General features: G+C 37.6%; 1 protein-coding gene across 3 annotated transcripts in view; it reads left to right on the plus strand.

Moving 5' to 3' along the window:
* The window catches only part of WDPCP (WD repeat containing planar cell polarity effector), a 272,798-nt gene extending 249,490 nt beyond the window's left edge, over positions 1 to 23,308 (plus strand). The window contains exons 16-18 of one of the 3 annotated variants that reach the window (XM_059659666.1): positions 7,365 to 7,423; positions 10,507 to 10,538; positions 22,915 to 23,308. In XM_059659666.1, the coding sequence (XP_059515649.1) occupies positions 7,365 to 7,423; positions 10,507 to 10,538; positions 22,915 to 22,965 (142 nt within the window). In that variant the 3' untranslated portion in view covers positions 22,966 to 23,308. The remainder of the gene's footprint in view (positions 1 to 7,364; positions 7,424 to 10,506; positions 10,539 to 22,914) is intronic. The other 2 variants (XM_059659667.1, XM_059659668.1) reach the window with 2 other exon arrangements.
* The last annotated feature ends 640 nt before the right edge of the window (positions 23,309 to 23,948 follow it).

The raw sequence follows: 23,948 nt of genomic DNA on the forward strand, positions 1-23,948 counted from the left end.
ATGCCAGTGGGAGTTAAAAATGCCAATAAGCAAATCACCTGATAAAAAGTTAAGGGACAAAGAGCATTAGAAAAGAGATTAGGACAAAGGTAACCACTAAAACAAAACTACAAACCTTTCTAAGTACCACTTCTAAAAATAAAAAAAGAACAAAGAAAACACATACACAGCTTCATAAAGAAACAAGCAAATATAATCAAATGCACATAATTATAAATATTCAGACAGACTTGGGACCAAGAATATCAGTCATATGCCTGGCTGGTGTAGCTCAGTGGTTGAACATTGACCCATGAACCAGGAGGTCACTGTTCTATTCCCCATCAGAGCACATGCCTGGGTTTTGGACTCAATCTCCAGTAGGGGGCATGCAGGAGGCAGCCAATCAATGATTCTCTCAAGTCATTGATGTTTCTCTCTCTCTCCCCCTTCCTCTCTCTGAAATCAATTAAAAGCCTTTTTATAAAAGAATATCAGTCATAAAATTAGAATAAATGAACTTACATTTATTACAAGATTTTTAATTTGCTCACAAACCAAGATCCAGCTATGTACTGTATATAAGAGATACATCTAAAATTAATTGATTCAGAAAAGATAAAAATAAAGAGATGGGGAAAAGATATTCCAGACAAATGAAAATTAGAAACCAACCATGGCAATCTTGGTTGCAGAGAGAATAGAATTCAAGCTCCAAAGCATTAAATATGTGGTCATCCAAGTTTCATAACTAAACTATAATGTTTACACATATGTATGCAGCAAGTAACACAGAAACCACCTCTATGAAGGAAAATCTATAGGAAATGCAAGAAGACAGATACACACTAATAATCAAAGTCTTTAACTCATTATTCTTATTACAAATTGTGATAATGGCAAATAAATTTTCTTCTAAAAAACCTGTGTAATACTCACCAAAAGTGATCGTATGTCAGTTGCCACAAAGATGGCACTACGTTTCTTTTTTTAAAATATATTTTATTGATTTTTTACAGAGAGGAAGGGAGAAGGATAGAGAGTTAGAAACATTGATGAGCGAGAAACATTGATCAGCTGCCTCCTGCACACCCCCTACTGGGGATGTGCCCGCAGCCAAGGTACATGCCCTTCACCGGAATCGAACCTGGGACCCTTCAGTCCACAGGCTGACACTCTATCCACCGAGCCAAACCGGTTAGGGCGTCACTAAGTTTCTTTTTTTTTTTTTTTAAATATATTTTATTGATTTTTTACAGAGAGGGAGGGAGAGAGATAGAGAGTTAGAAACATCGATGAGAGAGAAACATCGATCAGCTGCCTCCTGCACATCTCCTACCAGGGATGTGCCCACAACCAAGGTACATGCCCTTGACCGGAATCGAACCTGGGACCTTCCAGTCCGCAGGCCGACGCTCTATCCACTGAGCCAAACCGGTTTTGGCCGCCACTAAGTTTCTTAAGAAAGAACTATTTCAAGCTCTCTGATCACAAAGCAGTACAACTAGAAATGTTTAACAAGAAACAAAATGACCTTCTTCCTAGAAGTTTTAAAACCTTCGAGTAAACAACTCTTGGGTGAATGAGAAAACTGTAACATAAAACTTCTAAAAAATAATTCTAATAAAAACACTATATATAAGATCTATGGGACACATTCAAAGTAATGATCAGAGTAAAAGTGATCACACTAAATACTTTTATCAAAAAATATAATAAAATAAATGAGCCAAGACCGGTTTGGCTCAGTGGATAGAGCATTGGCCTGCGGACTGAAGGGTCCCAGGTTCGATTCCGGTCAGGGGCATGTGCCTGGGTTGCGGGCACATCCCCGGTGGGGGATGTGCAGAGGGCAGCTGATCGATGTTTCTCTCTCATCGATGTTTCTGGCTCTCTATCTCTCTCCCTTCCTCTCTGTGAAAAATCAATAAAATATATTAAAAATAAATAAATAAAATAAAATAAATGAACTAATTCTAATTCAGTAATTCTAAAAAATAACAAGAAACTAAACCAAAGTTAGTCCAAAGGAAGGAAATAATAAAGATAAAAGGAGAAACTAATGAGCAGAGTGGAGGTTGAGAAACTTTCCCAAATATCTAGAAGAGTAAATATTTTGGGCTTGTGAGCCTTATACAATTACTCAGCTCTGGTGTAGCACAAAGCAGCTATTTTCAATACATAAGTTAATGTACTTAAGGGTGTGTCTGCTTTTGCTCGCTTTTATATCCACATCATCCAACCCAGTACCAACCATAGTGAGCATTCAACAAATATTCCATCCAGAAATGAATGAATGAACCATAAACTATCAGCCTACTCTATAAAATGTTCTCTTAAGTTTAAATCCTTCCCAATGACTGTTTACATTCTTCATATGCTTACAAGTCACAGAGTGACATTTTAGTTTCTGGGTAGCCCATAATACAGTAAACTATATTCATTTAAACTAAATATCATGCAGAAAACAACTGAAAACTGGTTTTGAATAGATTGTACTGCACTTAAGTTTATAAACAAACTTTCTAGAATATAAACCAAATGAGGGTTAAATGTTTACCTTTTCTGTTTTTATTATTCACTGCTGTGACCTCCAGGACTTAGAAAAGTGCCAAGTATGTAACAGAAGCTTCATAAACATTTATTTAATAAATAAATTTTTATTTTATAAGAATATATAGGCTATAAGAATATATAGCTGAGTTCCTTCCTTGTTACAGCAACGTAGTATTCCATTTGCAACAGCATGGATGGACCTGGAGAGCATTATGCTAAGCGGAATAAGTCAGTCAGAGAAAGGTACATATCACATGATCTCATTTGTGGAATATAATGAACAACATAAACTGATAAACAAAAACAGATCCAGAGACAGAGAAGTATCGATCAGACCATCAAACTTCAGAGGGAAGGTAGGGGAGGGTGGGGGTAAGGGGGAGAGATCAACCAAAGGACTTGTATGCATGCATATAAGCCTAACCAATGGACACAGACACGGGGGGGGGGGGGTGAGGGCATGAGCGGAAGGGGGCGGGGGGGGAGGGCACAAGGGAGGATAAGGACACATATGTAATACCTTAATAATTAAAAAAAAGAACATACTGCTGATACTTAGTGTGTAGACATTTTAGATATATAAAGAATCAGGCACTTCCAAATTTAAAGCAATTACAACACCTACGGTATACATGAAGTAGGGTTTCTTTTTTTAAGTCACCATTTGTGAATTAACTAAGACCTTATACTTTCTGTCACTAATTTTATTATTCAAATCATTTGTTTTCATATTTTCTCTGTGGCTAAGATTACCACTATTTAAATGGTTGGTTTTCATATTTTTGACCTAGTCATTTAAAAATATTACAGAGCCCTAGCTGGTTTGGCTCAGTGGATAGAGCATCAGCCTGCGGACTGAAGGGTCCTGGGTTCGATTCCAGTCAAGCCTGGGTTGTGGGCTCAATCCCCAGTAGGAGGCGTGCAGGAGGCAGCTGATCAATGATTCTCTCTCATCATTGATGTTTCCATCTCTCTCTCCCTCTCCCTTCCTCTCTGAAATCAATAAAAATTTAGATTATAAATAAATCTTACCTAATAATAGACCAACATGTAAATTGACTGTACCTTTGCTATGCTAACCAGCCAAGCAGGAGAGTATGCAAATTAACCCAAAAAAGATGGTGGTTAATTTGCATATGTAGGCTCCAAGCCGCAGAGCCAAACCTGATGGCCCCGGGCCAACTCTGGCCAGAGCCCAGCCAGAGCGAAGGCCTGGGTCCCGGGTGCCACAGGCAGACCGGTGCCAGCAGCCAAGGGAAGGGAAGGCCTAGTGCACGAATCTCTTCGTGCAACAGGTCTCTAGTAAATGAAAATAAAAAGATTACACAACTCAAAAATCACTTTAGAAGGAAAAAAAACACCACCATTCAGTGTGAAAACAGCATTGATCCTAGGACTAAGGTAAAAATACTTAACTGCTAAAAGTTACTAAATTTTGGCTTAATATTATTTGATTCACATCTAAGCCACTTTTTTTTCACTTAGAATAAAAATATCCTTCTATTTAGAATCCTGATGTGTGCCTATAAATGTAATGGATGAAATTTTTCAGTATTTACATAAAGATGTCAACAGAATGCCTAGCAGATTTACCCGAAAAAAAAAATTGACAGACTATAATTCATGAAGACGGGCTCCATACAACTGCCCCTGCCAACTGGAAACGGGAAGCTTGCTGCCTCTTCCGGCTCAGCCGCAGCTGACCTTGTGTGTTCCTCTCGGCCTCGCAATTCTTGTTAACCTGGCATAAGAGGAACACGTCTGGCATATGTCTAGGAAGTTCAGTTCTGCATCTTAAACTGAAATAAATGTGGAATGTACGGAAGGTTTCTAGAACTGGTTAAGTTCATATTATTCCCACGTAGGTGTGTTATGATTTGCTGCCTGTAAAACTAGAAACTAAGTAGAGACATCTTTTTCTAAGTCTCAGTATCTGACTAAAAAACTAGCCAATCTTAAACATACTTCCAAAGAAGATAGACCATCTTAAGCTCTTTTAAACCAAAAAATTAAAGAGTATCGGCAATTTGACAGCCTGGAGATGTTTACAGGTTCTCACTGAACCTCTGGCTATGTTCAAGAAAGCTGATCAAGACCATGTGAGAAAGCAAATGGGAGCTGAAAAACAAAAAGAGGATTTCCATTTCCTCTCCGCCTAATCTGGTCTCCTATGAATTTTCTTATTTTTGCTTTCTGGCCCACTAAGTAAATCTTATTGTGAAGAGAAGTTACATTTCCCTGTTTCTGCAGTGGTTCTCAACCTTCCTAATGCCGCGACCCTTTAATACAGTTCCTCATGTTGTGGTGACCCCCAACCATAAAATTATTTTCGTTGCTACTTCATAACTGTAATTTTTCTACTGTTATGAATCGTAATGTAAATATCTGATATGCTATATGTGCTTTCCGATGGTCGCGACCCTCAGGTTGAGAACCGCTGCTTTAATGTGTCTCAAGAAAAGCTCTGGGGAAATGAACTGCTTTACAGATTCATAGCTCTCCCAAAACTCGAAAATCTATACATTCTAAGTGGCAGTGTTTGGGTTTGGAATGTATTCTCTTTATTAACTAAGCCAAATGAAAGTATAATTTCATGTACAAAGCCTTGTTAATGTTATATATTTTGAAACCTTAATCCTTTGTTAGTGGAATTCATGTGATATGTACTATTTGCATAGTATTTTTCTTCCACAAAACTCAGAGCTTGATTCAAACTTCATAACTTTGCATTGAAAATACAAAATTTCAACTATAGAACATCCTTACTTATTATCTAAAACTGTGGTTAAAGTCCTCATCATGTGAAATATTTTACCTGGAGAGTATTATGCTAAGCGAATGTTGAATCTCAGAGGGAAGGCAGGGGTGGATGGTTGGGTGGATGAGAAGAGATTAGTCAAAGAACTCATATGTATATATGCATAACCCATGGACACAGACAATAGTGTGGTGAAGGCCTGGGGTGGGGCGGGTGCAGGCTAGAAGGCATCAGCCGGGAAAAGAAGGCCATATCTTTAATACTTTCAACAATAAAGATTTTTTAAAAAAGAATGAACTACTTGTAAACTTAGTCCATTACTCCCCAGTGAAGACTAGCATTTCTCTTCACCTATTGATTGTTAGTTCATCAGTGCCTCACTGATTGTCAGCTATGTAAACAACCAACCTATAACGCAGACATATTTCGAAACAACTGAACATTTTGCACAAAACATAAAACTTGTTTCATGGCCCAGCTGGTGTGGCCCAGTGGTTGAGCATCAGCCCATGCACCAGGAAGTCACTGGTTCAGTTCCCCGTCAGGGCACTTGCCTGGGTTGTGGGTTAGACCCCCAGTAGTCCCCATCCAATCAGTGTTTCTCACAGATGTTTCTCTCTCTCTCTCTCCATCTCCCTTTCTCTCTCTAAAATCAATACAAATGTATTTTTTTAAAAAAAGACTGTTTCATGAAGTCAATAAAATGGGTAACTGTGTGTAGATCTCATTCAAAAACCACAAGGATAATAAAATTAAAAGAATTATAAAAGAAAATTAGTTTATTAGTGCAGTATTAATAGAAGCCTTAAAAATAAAATCCTTAAATACTTATTGAAAAAAGTCACCCCCTTTTATAATGTCTGTTGTCAAGTCAAAGATGCCATATACCTCATGCCCTTAGACAGTCTGGTTGGCTGTTCTTTTTTGCACTAGCACCTCTTCTCACCTGTCTAATCAATCTGAGTTACTCTTTGTGTCTTCTCAGAATTCATGCAGAATTGAAATTATAACTCAGTTTATATAAGATAAAAAAAAGCTTATCTATATGTTTTTACCTTTTACTTTTAGTCAAATTGTCATTACTTACTATGACTTTCAATTCCATTTTTAAAAGATTCACTTCAAGGGTTTCCCCACCCCCCACCCCCGAAAGCATATTCTCAGATGTGATCTCCTGCAGTTTGTTTGTTTGTTTGTTTGTTTGTTTTAAGAATTAAGTATTTTGTGAGGGGTTTTTGTTTTATTGATTTTAGAGAAAAAAGAAGGGAGAGGGAGAGAGAGAGAAACATTGATGTGAGAGAGAAACACTGATCAGTTGCTGCCATATACATCCCAACTGGGGAATGGAAGCCACAGTCTGGGTATGTGCCCTGACCAGGAATTGAACTGGCGACCCTTTGGTGCACAGGACAACGCTCAATCTACTGAGACACACGGCCAGGGCTCCTGCAGTTATTTTTAAATCTAGGTTCCCATACCTTTCTATGTCAAGAAAAAGAGAAACAATGCTATTCTTGAGTTTTCATTTCTGTAGGGCAAATATTCATGTCACATAAAAACCTGTACATGCATGTTTATAGCCATTTTACTCATAATTGCCAAAACCTGGGGAAATAAATATCCTTCAATAGGTGAATAAACAAATTGGTACTACTCGGCAATAAAATGTAACAAACTATTGATACATGTAACATCTTGGATGAATATAAGGGCATTATACTGAGTGACAGAAGCTAGTCACATACATTATGTGTGATTCAAATTATATGACATTCTTGAAAATTATGTATAAAATATTTTATTTGTATATTAAAGTTGGATTTAATACTCTTCAAAATGTCCTATGAAATACTTAGTGGTGGGAAAATTAAAATCAGTTTTCAGTGTTTTTAACATTATGGTATTTAAATTATTACATTGTTGAAAGGTTCCAAGGAAATTTTCAATTATATTTTTTAGAACTTCTGAAGTTTGAAAATATTCAATATTTAAACATCTATAACATATTTAACTATATAATTTTCTTTTTTATCCTTGACCCAATTAAAAAAAAAAAAAACTTACACAACAGACAAGTATTTGACAGAAGGAATGAACTTGAAAAAGACGCCTGTGCTGAATCTTTGATGGGTAAGGCCTGTTTTAAGAAAGGTAATGGCACCCACGGTACCCAAAGCGTTCAAAAGTAAGAGATAAACGGATGATACCTGGCGAGCGCATTCAGTAAATGAGTGAAAATAAGAAAGGCCTGGGCATTTGTAGTTGGGTTGCTATAAGACGGGGACTTGGTTGGTATCATGCAAAATACCTGCTTATAACAAAAACTTAATTTTAGTGAATATACAAATAAATGTGAGGATCTTATTATGATATTAATTCTCATTCTGTAGGTTGGGGGGGACCTATAATTCTGAATTTCTACAAGCTCTCGAGTGATGTAGATGCTGCTGGCCTGGAGATTACACTTTGAGAAACCAGGCTCTGAGGGCCACTGAGAAAAGTGGCGTGATTTTTGCCCAATTCAATAAGAAAGAAATGTACATAGTACAATAACATAAGGCATTCATGTAATATACTCCCTAAAACTGGTACCAAAAAAAAAAAAATAAGTAACACAGTAATCACCTCCAGTCCAGCTGAGTTGGTGGCCTGCAAAGTACAACTGCAACATGCAAAAGCAATCGCATGAGATATTATGAAAATGGAGGCACAAGTAACACACAGACGACGGGCTGTGAAGGGACAAAGGTAGTTACTCTTTTAAAGTTTTCACTGTCCCCTAAAGATGACTCTAAGCTTGGCCTACTCATTTCCTTACCTTTCCCTCTGATAACGGGCCAGTTCTGCTGGACTATATCTTTGAGATGTTGGAATGCAAAATCTAGAAGAAAGGAACTCACAGAGAAGGACAAGAGGGGCATGTGATGGCAATACAAACACCACATGCCTCTCTCGTCCTTCTCTGTGGCTTCCTGTCTTCACATGCCTAGCCTTTCCTTCTGGATAGGCCAGGGAAGGCAATCCATGAGAGCAACTTCAGCATCTGCGGGAAGTGGATAGGAGAGAGAGAAGAATTTTTAAAGCAGTGCTACATAGTGACAAGCATGTAGCAGCACTAACGTTTCTCTCCGCCCGCTCCCCCCACCGCCCCCGCTCCACACACACACACACACACACACACACAAACAGGTCTACTAACTGTATGTCACAAAGCCTGTTCCACATATGGTCCCATCTCTGACTCAAAATACTGTCACTCCAACACTGTTTTCACCTATGAAGGCACAATTTCAATGGAATGATTCTCATAAAGGATGGGCACTTGAATAAACAATTTAAAGCGATTTTTTTTTTGTATTAATGGTTTAAAGATATGGGATTCTCAGTAGGAAAAAAATGGTATTTTCCCTCTAAGTTTGTTCTCCCTTGAATTTTAAGAAAAGTGTAGAGTTCATTATATTCAACAAGGCCAGCACTAAAGTTGAAATGGAAAGTTCATGGTTACTAGCAACATAACAGAATATGAGACCCCTCACTCCCCGACAGAAATACTAAATTGGCAACCATCCATGAACAAAAGGGCCAATCCAAGAGCTTCAAAATCCAAATAGGAAGTTGCAAAGCCTAGTGGAGCCCAAGACCAAGGAAAAACACTTTGACGAGGTGCACCCACACCCTGGTAGCAGGCCTGAAGAATACAAACCTGACTGCAGGCCCAGAAACAGCTCTATCCCCCTGGGATCATAGCTCCAGCCCCACTCACTCATGGTCATACTACCAGCCCCATGGAGCAGGCAGGAACCACATCATGTCTGACCCCAATAACAGGTCCACTGTCTGCAGACCCAACTGTGGACCTGGAAGCAACCCTATGGCCAGCTCCAATTGCTCAATCTCAGAAGTAGTCTTCTCGAGGGACCTGGGGAGAGACATGCTGATCTGCACCCCAAGTAATAAGCCTGCCAACATGGACCCAGAAGTAGCCCCAATCACCTGGGGACCTGGTGCGAGATACACCGGCACAAGTAACAGGCCAGCCCACGAAGGATGTGACTGTGAAACTGGAAGCAGCCGCATGGCCTGGCCCTGGCCCTGCTCAGCTGTCATCCTGGAGGCAAGCCTGTCTATCTGGTTACCTGGCAGGAGTAGGTCTTCATCTGCCAAAAATAATCTGTAAAGAACAGAAGAGGTTCTTGCTCCTTCAAATTCACAGGCACCAATGCAAGACTATAAGGATCACAAAAATGTAGGCAAATACAACAGTATCAAAGGAAATTAATAGAGTTCTAGTAAGCGACCCCAAAGAAAGAGATCCATGAACTGCTTGACAAAGAATTAAAAAAAAAATCATGTAAAGAAGCTAGTCAGTTAAAAGAGAACACAGACAGACAGAAAACACACACACTATTACAGAAATGTCATCATCATCAAGGCACTTCTTGGTGACAGGATTACAAGGAGGAATAAAATGCTGCTGATAAGCTTCAGAAAACTTGAAAGTTAACATCAGCATAGTGCCAGATGGGTGGTACATGCATGCATGCACTAAGTACTGTATTGGGACTTATAAATGCCAGCAGTTACTGGTTTCAAGAATGAGAATATGTACATTGATGTCTGCCTGATACCCATCAATAGTGAGACATTAGATCGTGGCCGTAATGACAGTTCTTTTCTCTTAGCCTAATGACATAAAGTCTCTTTCAAAAGCATCATTTTGATGTCCTAAGCCAGGGCCAGCAGGTATATCACTGCTTTGAGAGCAGATTGCCATTAATCAAATACAGTATTCTTTTCCATTAAGCAAAGTGGAAATAAATAATAAATCCTCATAAAACTTCTCAACACAGTTCCACAGTTCCCTGGATAACCACCACTAATCAACCAGAATTGGCACGTAGATGAAACTTACTTGCTATGCAAGTTTTAAGGCACCATTTTAATGAGAAAAGGCACAACGTAGCCATAGTCTATTCATTTGATTTCAGTGTAGATATTGGCCATAACATGTATGTAGAATAATTGTTACTTTATTACTATTTTGAAGTTTGGTTATTGCTTTCTCTGAGTTTTTAGTATTTTAATGTGTTTACATTATGATTGTTTTAAATATTTCTCTGCTTATTGAGGATTTTAAAAGATTCTGTTAAAAATTTTTGTTAAGGTCCTTTATTAGGTTTTAAGATAATTAATCTTGTGATCTTTTACTTTAGAAGGAGAAATAAGAGAAGACTGCATAGGACAGGTAAAACACTTTCTATTACTGTTTCTTATAAGATCTTAAATTCCAAGAGAAAAGCATACTATATGAGGTTGTTGTTGTTGCTTTTTTTAAAATATATTTTTGTTGATTTCAGAGAGGAAGGGAAAGGGAGAAAGAGATAGAAACATCAGTGATGAGAGAGAATCATTGATAGGCTGCCTCCTGCGTGCCATCTACTGGGGATCGAGCCCGTAACTCAGGCATGTGCCCTTGACCGGAATTGAACCTAGAACCCTCCAGTCCACAGGCGGACGCTCTATCCACTGAGCCAAAGCAGTTGGGGGTGGGGGTATAAGTGAATTTAAGTCACATGAGTTGATAATTGATGAAAGTGGGTGATGAGTAATATAGCAGTTTACATACACCATTCTCTATACTTTGGTATAAGTTTGAACTTATCCAGAATTAAGTTTAAAAATGAAAAATTTGTGATAATGACAAGTTATCCTTGTCATTTTTATCACATCCATGTGTAATATTAATAAGCAATGCATGTGAGGTCCCTCGCCATATTATGCTACTGACATTACATTGAAGTTCATTTTGAGAGACGGTATCAATGACCTGTTAGACCAATTTCAGAAAGCTTAAGTGTAAGTCAGAGAAAGCCTCACCATTTTATTAAAAACTCATAGTGGATTACAGTAACTGATTCACTATGAAACTTGAGTTTGAAAGATAGTTCCACAACTACTAGCATTATAGTTTGGAAAAATCATTGCATCTCTATTAGCCTCAACTTCCTCATCTGCAAAATAGAGATAATTTCACATACACCACAGGATTTTCATGAAACTCCATTGTGACCATGTATGTGGTAGGACTTTGCTAACTGTATGGAACAAGTACATTATTAAACTTAATTCTGTATAATTTCAAACTTATACCAAAGTATAGAGAATGGTGTATGTAAACTTAAATTCACTTATATCTACTAATACTACTAATAATCGATATCATTGTTCCAGTCTTCTTTATGGACATATCTATATTGATATTCAATATTAAAACTGACTTTTAGCTCTGAATTTGGGGAGGCTAAGATAAAAAAAAAAGGGAAATGGTAGTGCTTTGAGAGGCATACTGGTATAACATAGAAAGAATTTGAAGGATTTGTAGGCAAACTGTCTCAGTTCCAGTTTCTTGCCCCTTCTTCCTCATTGCCACACATTTTGTATACCTACTTCCTTATCTGTAAAATGGAAGTAATTGTATTTAATATCATAGGATTATGTCAAATTAGGTAATATGAAAGCATTTTGTAAATTCTAAAACATTATTGTTGTTTTTACTGACTTAATTTTTAAAAAACATGCAAATAGTAAATTCATCTAAATAGAAACATTTCTTGCACTTGATTCACACTCAAGAATGCTGTGTTAGAAAACTGAAAAAACTAAACATGTCCTCAAATAGGGTTTTGAAAAAAAGACAGAAATCCTATTCACATTGCTCTTTTTTGCTTAATCCCTTCACTTTTTTTACCAGCTCTCAACCACCCTCCCCTCTGAAAGCTATCAGTCTGTTCTCTCTATGAGTCTATTTGTTTTGTTAGTTTATATTGTTCATTCCACATACAAGTGAAATAATATGGTACTTGTCAAGTTCCCGGATGGGCTTATTTCACTAAGCATAATGTTCTTCAGGTCTATCCATGCTATTTCAAAGGGTACGATTTCCTTCTTTCTTTATGGCCGAGTAGTATTCCACTGTGTAAATGTACCACCGTTTTCATCCACTCATCCGCTGATGGGCATTTTGGCTGCTCCACATCTTGGCTATTGTAAATAATGCTGCAATGAACATACGGGTGCATATATTCTTTCAAATTAGTGTTTTGGGCTTTTGGATAGATTCCAGAAGTGGAAGCACTGGGTTATAAGAAAGTTCCATTTTTTAATTTTTTGAGGTAACTCTATATACTGCTTTCCATAGTGGCTGCACCAGTCTGCATTCCCCCCAACAGTGCATGAGGGTTCCCTTTTCTCCACATCCTCAGGGTTCTCTTTTCTCCACATCCTCGCCAACACTTGTTGTTTATTGATATCTTGATAATATCCATTCTGACAGGTGTGAGGTGATATCTCATTGTGCTTTCAATTTGCATCTCTCTAATGATTAATGTCATTGAGCACCTTTTCATATGTCTTTTGGTCATATGTATGTCCTCTTTGGAGAAGTATCTATTCAGGTCTTTTGCCAATGTCTACACTTTTTTAATAAAAGATGACTGTATTAAATGAGCAACATGTCAAAATCCAGTTTGTAGCAAAGCAAACCTTAACTTGTCTGCAGTTTGCTTACGAAAGTTTGTATACATTTAAAAAGAAAGGTGTACATATTATGGATAGAAAAAAAATAAAAAATAAATAAAAAGAAAGGTGACCTGAGTTCACTGGGGCGGAGCTCTCTACCTAGTGGTCTCGAGGTCATTACCATCCTCTGACTCAGTTCCAAAAAATGAGTCCCACATTTTTAATATGGCTGAGAACTCTCTTCCCTGTGGATTCATCATAGAACCCAGACATTACCACTTGCAAGTGCTACAGGTTTTATGATGGCAGGGGAGGCTAATACCAACTAGCCCAGGAGTGCCAAGTTTCTGGGATCTTCAGACTCCATTCATTCAGCATTAATTTACCAACAGATCCAAGCAACAGCAGCCTCCTGAGCACCACACCCTCTGCTAAGGAACAGCAGCTGTACGTGAAACCGCCCCCCACCAGCCAGAAGAGCCACCACAGCTGTGAACAGCACCCACCAGAGGAGCTGCTGCCAACTGAAGAGCAGCTGCTACCGCAATCGCCCGAAGAGCAACCACAGACCAAGGAGTCACTGCCACCCAGGGAGCAGCCACTGAACGACTCAACGTCTAGATATGTCAGTGAGATCAAACATGGGTAGACAAAGAAACCCCCAAAGGACAGAGAAGGAGGACTCTCCAGAAAAGCAGCTAAGTAATACAGAAGCATGCAACATGACAGAAAAAGAATTCAGAATAAGGGTCCTAGAGTGCATAAACCGGATGGAGGAAAAAATCGACAACCTCTGCAAGAAGCAAGAAGAAACAGATGAAAAAATCAATAACATATGGAAGAAGCTAGAAGAAACAGATGAAAAAATCAACAACTTAAGTAAGACCCAAGAAAAAATGAAGAGTGATATAGCTGCAATAAAAAACACCATTGAAAGTGTCAACAGTAGACTAGGAGAAGCGGAGGCCCGAATTAGTGAATTAGAAGACTAGGAAGCAAAACACACCCAAAATGTACTGCAATTGGAGAAAAAAATTAAAAGACAGGAGGAGAGCCTAAGGGAGCTTTGGGACAACATGAAATGAAACAACATACGAATAATAGGGGTACCAGAACAACAGAAAGATGAACAAGGATTATTAGAAAACCTATTCGAAGAAATAATATCAGAAAACTTCCCTGAGGTGGGGAAGAAAAAAGTCACACAAGCCCAGAGAGTCCCAAACAAGGTGAACCCGAAAAGACCCACACCAAGACACATCATAATTACCATGGCAAATGTTCAGGACAAAGAGAAAATCTTACAGGCTGCAAGAGAGAGACGGAAATCACATACAAGGGATCTCCCATTAGATTATCAAATGATTTCTCAACAGAAACACATCAGGCCAGAAAAGAATGGACGGAAATTTACAAAGTGATGCAAAGCAAAGGACTGAATCCAAGAGGCTATCATTCAAACTTGAAGGGGAAATAAGAAGCTTCACAGACAAAAAAAAGGCTAAGGGAGTTTATCACCACCAAGCCAGCAAAGCAAGGAATGCTAAAGAGTCTGGTATAAAAAGAAGAAATAAAAAGCTCAGAAAGAAAACAGCCACACAAAAAAAGAAATGGCTACAAACAAGTACCTTTCAATAATAACTTTAAACGTAAACGGACTAAATGCTCCAAACAAAAGACATCGAGTGGCTGAATGGATAAAAACACATGACCCATACATCTGCTGTCTACAAGAAACCCACCTCATTAGAAGGGACTCACACAGACTGAAAGTGAAAGGATGGAAAAATATCTTTCAGGCAAATGGAAAGGAAAAGAAAGCTGGGGTAGCAATACTTATATCGGACAAAATAGACCTCAAAGTGAAGGCCATAACAAGAGATAAGGAAGGCCACTTCATAATACTAAAGGGATCAATACAACAAGAAGATATAACCCTGGTAAACATATATGCACCCAATGCAGGAGCACCCAAATTCATAAAAAAACTCCTGAAAGATATCAAAGGAGAGATCGACAACAATACAATCATAGTAGGGGACTTTAATACACCATTGACAGCACTGGATAAGTCCTATAGACAAACAATCAGCAAAGATACAGCAATCCTAAATGACTCACTAATCAGATGGACTTAATAGACATCTTCAGAACACTTCACCCCAAAGCCACGGAATATACGTTCTTCTCAAGTGCTCATGGGACATCTTCAAAAATAGACCACATATTGGGTCACATGCAAAGTATCCCCAAATTCAAGAAGATTGAAATCATAAAAAGCATCTTTGCAGACCACGATGGCATAATATTAGAAATAAACTACAATAAAAACAACCCAAAATACTCAAACACCTGGAAGCTGAATAGCATGCTATTAAATATTGATTGGGTTACCAATGAGATCAAAGAAGAAATTTAAAACATCCTGGAAACAAATGACAATGAAAACACAACAATCCAAAACCTATGGGACACAATGAAAGCAGTCCTGAGAGGGAAGTTTATAGCTCTACAGGCCTATCTCAAAAAACATGAAAAAATGGTAGTAAATCATCTAACTCTACAACTCAAAGAATTAGAAAGAGAGCAACAAGAAAACCCCAGAGTGAGCAGAAGGAAGGTGATAATAAAGATTAGAGCAGAAATAAATGACATAGAAACCAAAAAAACAATACAGAAAATCAATGAAACCAAGAGCTGGTTCTTTGAAAGGATAAACAAGATTGACAAACCTCTAGCCAGACTCACCAAGAAACAAAGAGAGAGGACCCAAATAAACAAAATCAGAAACGATAGAGGCGAAATAACAACAGACTCCACAGAAATACAAATGATTGTTAAAAAATACTATGGACAGCTCTACTCCAACAAACTAGACAACCTGGAGGAAATGGACAAATTCCTAGAAAAATACAACATTCCAAAACTCAATCAGGAAGAATCTAAAAACCTCAACAGGCTGATAACTATGGAAGAAATTGAAGCAGTCATCAAAAAGCTTCCATCAAACAAAAGCCCAGGACCAGACGGCTTCACAGGGGAGTTTTACCAAACATTCAAGGAAGAACTAAAACCTATCCTCCTCAGACTACTACAAAAAATTCAAGAGGAAGAAACACTTCCAAGCTCATTCTATGAAGCCAGCATCACCCTAATACCAAAACCAGGTAAAGACAACACAATGAAAGAGAATTACAGGCCAATATCCCTCATGAACACAGATGCCAAAATCCTCAACAAAATCTTAGCAAATCGGATCCAGCAGTACATCAGAAAGATCATACACCATGACCAAGTAGGATTTATCCCAGGGATGCAAGGATGGTACAATATCCGCAAATCAATAAACGTTATACATCACATAAACAAATTGAAAGAAAAAAACCACATGGTCATATCAATTGCAGAAAAAGCATTTGACAAAATCCAAAACCCATTTTTGATAAAAACTCTCAGTAAGGCGGGAGTAGAAGGACCATACCTCAACATAATAAAAGCCATATATGACAGGCCCACAGCCAGCATCATACTCAATGGACAAAAACTAACACCATTTCCCCTAAGAACAGGAACAAGACAGGGATGCCCCCTCTCACCACTCCTGTTCAACATAGTACTGGAAGTGTTAACCATTGCAATTAGGCAAGAAGAAGAAATAAAAGGCATCCAAATTGGAAAAGAGGAAGTAAAACTGTCCTTATTTGCAGATGACATGATATTATACATACAAAACCCTAGAGATTCCATCAAAAAGCTACTAGACTTAATACATGAATTTGGCAATGTAGCAGGATACAAAATTAACCCCAAGAAATCTGAGGCATTTCTATACACCAATAGTGAACTTTCAGAAAGAGAGATTATAAAAACAATCCCGTTTACCATCGCACCAAAAAAACTAAGCTACCTAGGAATAAACTTAACTAAAGAAGTAAAAGACCTCTACTCAGAAAACTACAGGACGTTGAAAAAAGAGATAGAGGAAGACATAAACAGATGGAAGAACATACCGTGTTCATGGATTGGTAGAATCAACATCATTAAAATGTCTGTACTACCCAAAGCAATCTATAAATTCAATGCACTTCCCATTAAAATACCAATGGCATACTTCACAGATCTAGAACGAACTCTCCAAAAATTCATCTGGAATAAAAAAAGACCCCGAATAGCTGCAGCAATCCTGAAAAAGAACAAAGTAGGTGGGATCTCAATACCAGATATCAAGCTGTATTTACAAAGCCACTGTTCTCAAAACTGCCTGGTACTGGCACAAGAACAGACATATAGATCAATGGAATAGAATAGAGCCCAGAAATTGGCCCGAACCAATATGCTCAATTAATATTTGACAAAGGAGGCAAGAACATACAATGGAGCCAAGATAGTCTCTTCAATAAATGGTGTTGGGAAAATTGGACAGATATATGCAAGAAAATGAAACTAGACCACCAACTTACACCATACACAAAAATAAACTCTAAATGGATAAAGGACTTAAATGTACGACAGGAAACCATAAAAATTCTAGAAGAATCCAAAGGCAACAAAATCTCAGACATATGCCAAAGCAATTTCTTCACTGATACAGCTCCTAGGATACTTGAAACTAAAGAAAAAATGAACAAATGGGACTACATCAAAATAAAAAGCTTCTGCACAGCAAAAGAAACCATCAACAAAACAATGAGAAAACCCACTGTGTGGGAAAACATATTTGCCAATGTCATATCTGATAAGGGCCTAATCTCCAAAATTTATAGTGAACTCAAACAACTTAACAAAAGGAAGATAAACAATCCAATCAAAAAATTGGCAAAGGACCTAAATAGACACCTTTCAAAAGAGGACATTCAGAAAGCCAAGAGACATATGAAAACATGCTCAAAGTCACTAATCATCCGAGAGATGCAAATCAAAACAACAATGAGGTACCATCTCACACCTGTCAGATTGGCTATCATCAACAAATCAACAAACGACAAGTGCTGGAGAGGATGTGGAGAAAAAGGAACACTTGTGCACTGCTGTTGGGAATGCAGACTTGTGCAGCCACTATGGAAGACAGTATGGAGTTTCCTCAAAAAACTAAAAATGGAACTCCCATTTGACCCTGTGATCCCACTTCTAGGAATATATCCCAAGAAACCAGAAACACCAATCAGAAAGGATATATGCACCCCTATGTTCATAGCAGCACAATTCACTATAGCTAAGATCTGGAAACAGCCTAAGTGCCCATCAGTAGATGAACGGATTAGAACACTGTGGTACATCTACATGATGGAATACTATGCTGCTGTAAAAAAGAAAGAAGTCTTACCATTTGCAATGGCATGGATGGAACTGGAGAGAGAGCATTATGCTAAGTGAAATAAGCCAGTCAATGAAGGAAAAATACCACATGATCTCTCATTCATGGATAATAGAGACCATTATAAACTTTTGAACAATAATAGATACAGAGGCAGAGCTGCCTCAAACAGATTGTCAAACTGTAGCGGGAAGGCCGGGGAGGGTTGGGGGGCAGGAGGTAGGGGGGTAAGCGATCAACCGAAGGACTTGTATGCATGCATATAAGCATAACCAATGGACATAAGACACTGGGGGATAGGGGAGGCTAGGGGACTGTCTAGGGCGGGGGGGGGGGGAATGGAAAAAAATAAAAAATAAATAAAAAGAAAGGTGACCTGGTATTGCCCAACGTTAGGTAACAGCAACAGGGTGTGGCTCAGAATATATACTTAACTATATGGAGAGCTCAAATGAGGGACTGGGGAAAACCCTTTTGTCGTATTAAATTATTGCATGAATTAACATGCCATTCAGTCAAGGGTGAGTGCAGCTTCAGAACTTAATCAAATGAAGATCAGTCTCTGTTGAAACTACAACTTCCTATTAACAAAAAAAAATCACCTCCTCCCAACTAGGGAAGAAACAAACCAAAACCACCACTTCTATACTGTTTACCCAGGCGCCTAACATTTCATGAATTTTGGTCCTTTAATTCCACTGCTAAAGCTCTATAGCAAGGAAATACTCCTAAACAAAGAAAACACTTCATGCCTAAGTGTCTTTCATAGTATTATTTATAAAAAAGAAGAAAATGGAAACTATAAGTTTAACAAAAAATAAAAGGAATGACTAAGGAGCACTATAGTATTTAATGAAGTAACAGTTAGCCATTCAAAACAGACTGTGTGAGAGAATTGAAGAATAAAGTGAAGCCAAAAAACCCAAGCCAAAAATACAGAGAATTGTAAATACAATATGATTTCTGCTGTTTTAAAAACAAATACAACATATACGTGGAAAAAAAGAAACTGGTTCATGTGTATTTGAAACCATAGTTTTCATATGACTGGTGGGACTACGGTAAATTTTGTATCTTTATGTTTTCCAAATTTTATTTAATGAATATACTTTGTTGTTAGTAATTATTAATTAACTGAGTATACAAAATACATTATTTCATTGATCATCAAAAATTCCTATAAAATACATAGAGTATCGGTCAATGTTACAGCATGAAACAGACTTCCTTGGAAATACTCTGAAGTCTTCTTTAAAAATAGGATGGATTTTATTTAATTTTCTTAATCTTATTTTTTTTTTCATTGATTTTAGAGAGAGAGAGACAGAGATAGACATCAATTTACTGTTCCACTTATTTATGCATTCATTGGTTGATTCTTGTATGTGCCCTGACTGAGGATCGAAACTGTAACCTCGGGATGACGCTCTAACCAACTGTTTTTAAATGTCTGGATAGAAGGAAGGCACTACAGAACATCAAGAATATGGCTGAAACAGATACTTCCCGGGTATGCAAAGTCTGGCCTTCAAGTGACAATTATATCCAGTTATTAGGAAAATAATTTACCTAGGATCTCTGCCAGTTACTGAACAAGACCAAAAGCTAAGTCCAGGCTTCTCAATGACTGTTATAGTGGTGTAAAAAAATAGATTTTGGTATAGTAGCTTATAACTATGAGTTGGATCTTATGGGTTTGTTTTTTTTAAATACCAGTGCTTATGTAAATGATTTTTGTTTTAAAATTGAAAGCTAAAAACATAAAATTGAAAGCTAAAGCCAGCATGCACACACAAGCCCCAGGCAATATTAAATTACTCATTCTTATTGTTACCTGATTCTCCAGGTGTGTGGGGGTTTTTTTTCTGTACATCAGGATCCACAAACACTTGCATACATATGTTTCCCTTACTTGCCAGCCACACTTGTTTTTTGTGGGGGTTTTTGAGGTACAACTATTTGAAATACTATAATTTAATGTCTTTCTGAAAGGCTTCTCAGCAAAAAGAACTTTCAAGATATAATTTGAGGAATAACTTTTAAATGTCTCCAATTATGAAATGTTAGTTTAAGTACAATCCTCAGCCCTACTCTCTTTACCTTTCTCCTTTACCATTTCAACTCTAAGTAGGCTATCTCCAAACTTTCAAAAATGTCTGCACTATGTCCAGCCAGCATGGCTCAGTGGTTGAACATTAACCTGGGAACCAGGAGATCACGGTTCAATTCCTGGTCAAGGCACAAGCCCAGGTTGTGGGGTCGATCCCCACGGTGGGGGATGTGCAGGAGACAGCTGATCAATGCTTCTGTCTCACCATTGATGTTTCTCTCTCCCTCTCCCTTTCTCTATTAAATCAATAAAAATATATTTTTTTAGAATGTCTCCACTGTTCTATTATTATAAAAGCATAATATGCTAATTAGACCAGACGTCCTTCCGGACAAAGCTGGGGCTGCGAGGGAAGCCCAGGTCCCGGTGCCTGCCAGTGGCCAGAAGGAAGCCCGGGTCCTGGGTGCCAGAGGGAAGCTGGTGCTGGCAGCCGGGGGAAGGAAGGCCTACTCTTGCACGAATTTCATGCATCAGGCCTCTAGTCCTATCGTAAAATCCTTGTTGGGGGTGGAGTCTTTAGGTTTTTCTATATAAAGAATAATGTCATCTGCAAAAAGTGACAATTTTACTTCTTCATTCCCAATTTGAATGCCTTTTAATTTATTCCTCTTGACTGATGGCTCTGGCCCAGACTTCCCAGTATTATGCTGATTAACAATGATAAGAGTGGACATCCCTGTCTTGTTCCTGATCTTAGAGGAAACGCTTTCAGTTTTTCATCATTGAGTATGATATTAGCTGAAGGTCTGTCATATATGGTCTTTTTTATTGAGTGTTTCAATCATAAATGAATGTTGTCAAATGCTTTTTCTGCATATATTGATATATTTTTATGCTTTGTTAATGTGGTGTAGTGTATTACATTGATAGATTTGCGTAGATTAAACCATCCTTGTGACCCTGTAATGAACCCCACTAGATTGTGATGTATTTTTTAATGTACTTTATATTTGATTGCTAGTATTTTGTTTGTGATTTCTTCATCTGTATTCATCAGATATTTTCCTTTTTCATGTTATTCTTGCCAAGTTTATGTATCAGGATTAAATTGGCCTTATAAAATGTGTTAGGAAGGCAAAATATTGCCTTTTCAATTTTTTGGAAGAGTTTGAGACTATCAATACTAAATCTCTTTGACTGTTTGGTAGAATTCACTAGTAAAGCCATCTTGTCCTGGACTTTTACTTTTTCAGTGGTTTTGATGGTTGTTTCAATTTCCTCACTGTTGATCCATCTATATATATTTTCCAGTTATTCTCAATTCAGTTTAGGGAGGTTTATATATTTCTAAGAAGTTATCCATTTCTTCTAGGGTATTGAGTTTGGTGGCATACAGTCTTTCATAGTACTCTAGTATGATGCTTTGTTTTTCTGTGGTGTCTGTGGTAATACAATGAGATACCACCTCATACCTGTTTGACTGGCTATTATCAACAAGACTAATAATAAGTGGTGGAGAGGTTGTGGCTATCATACGATCATATCAGTCACTACTGGTGGGAATGTAAACTGGTACAACCACTATGAAAAATATGGAAGTTCCTTAAAAAGTTAAGAATACAGTTACCTTTTAACGCAGCAACCCTTCTTCTGGGTATCTACCTGCAAATTTTGAAAGCATTTATTTGCAAACCTATATGCACCCCTATGTCATTGCAGCATTATTCATGGTGGTCAAGACATGGAAACAACTGAAGTGTCCTTCGATAGAGGATTGGATAAAAAATATGTGGTACATATATAAACTGGAATACTATTCAGCCATAAGAAAAGATGAAATACTGCCATTTGTGACAACATGGATGGATTTTGAGAATGTCATGCTAAGCAAAATAAGTCAGAAAAACATCAAGCAACCATGTGTGGGATATAAAACTGGAACAAACAAGAAAAACAAACAAAAACTCACAGATACAGACAGCAGTTTGGTGGTTACCAGAAGGAAGGGGCTGGGAGAGTAGTAAAGGGTAACTGGGGTCAAATATATGATGAGGGAAGAAGATTTGACTTTGGGTGGTAAACACACAGTATAATATACAGGTGATATATCACAGAATTGCACACTTGAAACCTATATAATTTTATTAACTGATGTCACATCAATAAATTTAATTTAAAAAATAAAAAATCCTTTTTGGGGAGAAAGAAAAAGAAATGAGAAAAGGATGAGGTTCTTGTTAGTAGCTCTTTGCAGCTTCATAAAATTTTATGTAGGGCTTATAAAACCATTATCTTTTCTATGAACCATTACCTCAAGAGCCACTGTTAAATACTTAGTAAAACATCAAAATTAAGAAATATATGCTGTATAGGACCTGTAGAACAGACAGTATTGTAAAACTCAAATAGGTGGCATCAGAAACGGTTACCCACAGTTTGCAACTTCTCATTGTAGGAGCCCTCAGATGCTTCCAAGTTTCAACTAACATCCTTTCCTTCCTTTGCCATTTCATGCCTCACATATTACTTCTCTTCACTGATTTTTACGAATGCTGTGTCAAAATTTAAGAGTAAGATAAACATACAGTTCTCTTGTGTGCATGTATAATGCATTTCAAACTTTTGTTTCACTGTTTTTAAATATTCAAAGTAAAGATATTAAAAATATAAGTATTAAGTTGCTTAATTTTACTCTCTGCTTAAACATGTTTTTAATTATTTTTATTTGTTTGCTTTCAGGAAATTGGAGATGGTGGTTCTCTAAGAATGGTTCACTTTGGTTTGGTGTAAATAATATGAAATTTGTGTTTTACTGACTAAAAACCTCCCTGTATGGAGTAAAAAGAGGAAAGACAGTATAAACTGGTTAAGAGTTTAAATTCAGTGTTTTCAGAGTAAAGTTTTATTCACTTCAAAAACATGTAGCATAATAGCAAATTATCCTAATTAAAGTGTTAAAGTGCTTAATTTATTTTCAATAATGTAAAATGTTGGAAAGTTCTTAAATTATGCATTATTTGGTGCTGCAAAAGTAGAATATTTAAACTTAGTTCTTCTAAGTATTTTAAACATTTGCTCTTGTGATCTTGTTTACATCATTACTTTGCATCACAAATAAAGTTTTAAGCAAAAATTTCAGCTCAGACCCATTGTTGAGAGACAGTTTTCCATGGGTTTCCTGAGTTATTGCTGAGGCACTGACTCCCCTTGGAACAAATTCTGTCCCCTGTCGAGCAAAGGGCAAGCAAGCTCACCGCCAGTGATAAAAGACAGGAACTCCCAGGTTCAGAATTCCTATCCTTTACACAGCCCATTGAGTGCGAAGACAGCATCTACCCCTCTCTACCTCACCCAGTAGGAATGGTGCCCGGGAAATCAGGGCGCCCCCTCTCCCCACAGAAAACTGATACCTTAGGTCAGTGATGGCAAACCTATGACACGCGTGTCAGAGGTGACACGCGAACTCATTTTTTTGGTTGATTTTTCTTTGTTAAATGGCATTTAAATATATAAAATAAATATCAAAAATGTAAGTCTTTGTTTTACTATGGTTGCAAATATCAAAAAATTTCTCTATGTGACACGGCACCAGAGTTAAGTTAGGGTTTTTCAAAATGCTGACACGCCGAGCTCAAAAGGTTCGCCATCACTGCCTTAGGTACTGTTATTGTGAGCAATAAAGTGTCCTTTATCTCTGATCCAGGAGTTTCATGTGATATACCAGCATGAAACTGTGGTTTGATAACTTGTTATCTTGCAAGTAGAGTAAAAAT

The sequence above is a fragment of the Myotis daubentonii genome, chromosome 12, assembly GCF_963259705.1.
Source record: "Myotis daubentonii chromosome 12, mMyoDau2.1, whole genome shotgun sequence".
Lineage (NCBI taxonomy): Eukaryota > Metazoa > Chordata > Mammalia > Chiroptera > Vespertilionidae > Myotis > Myotis daubentonii.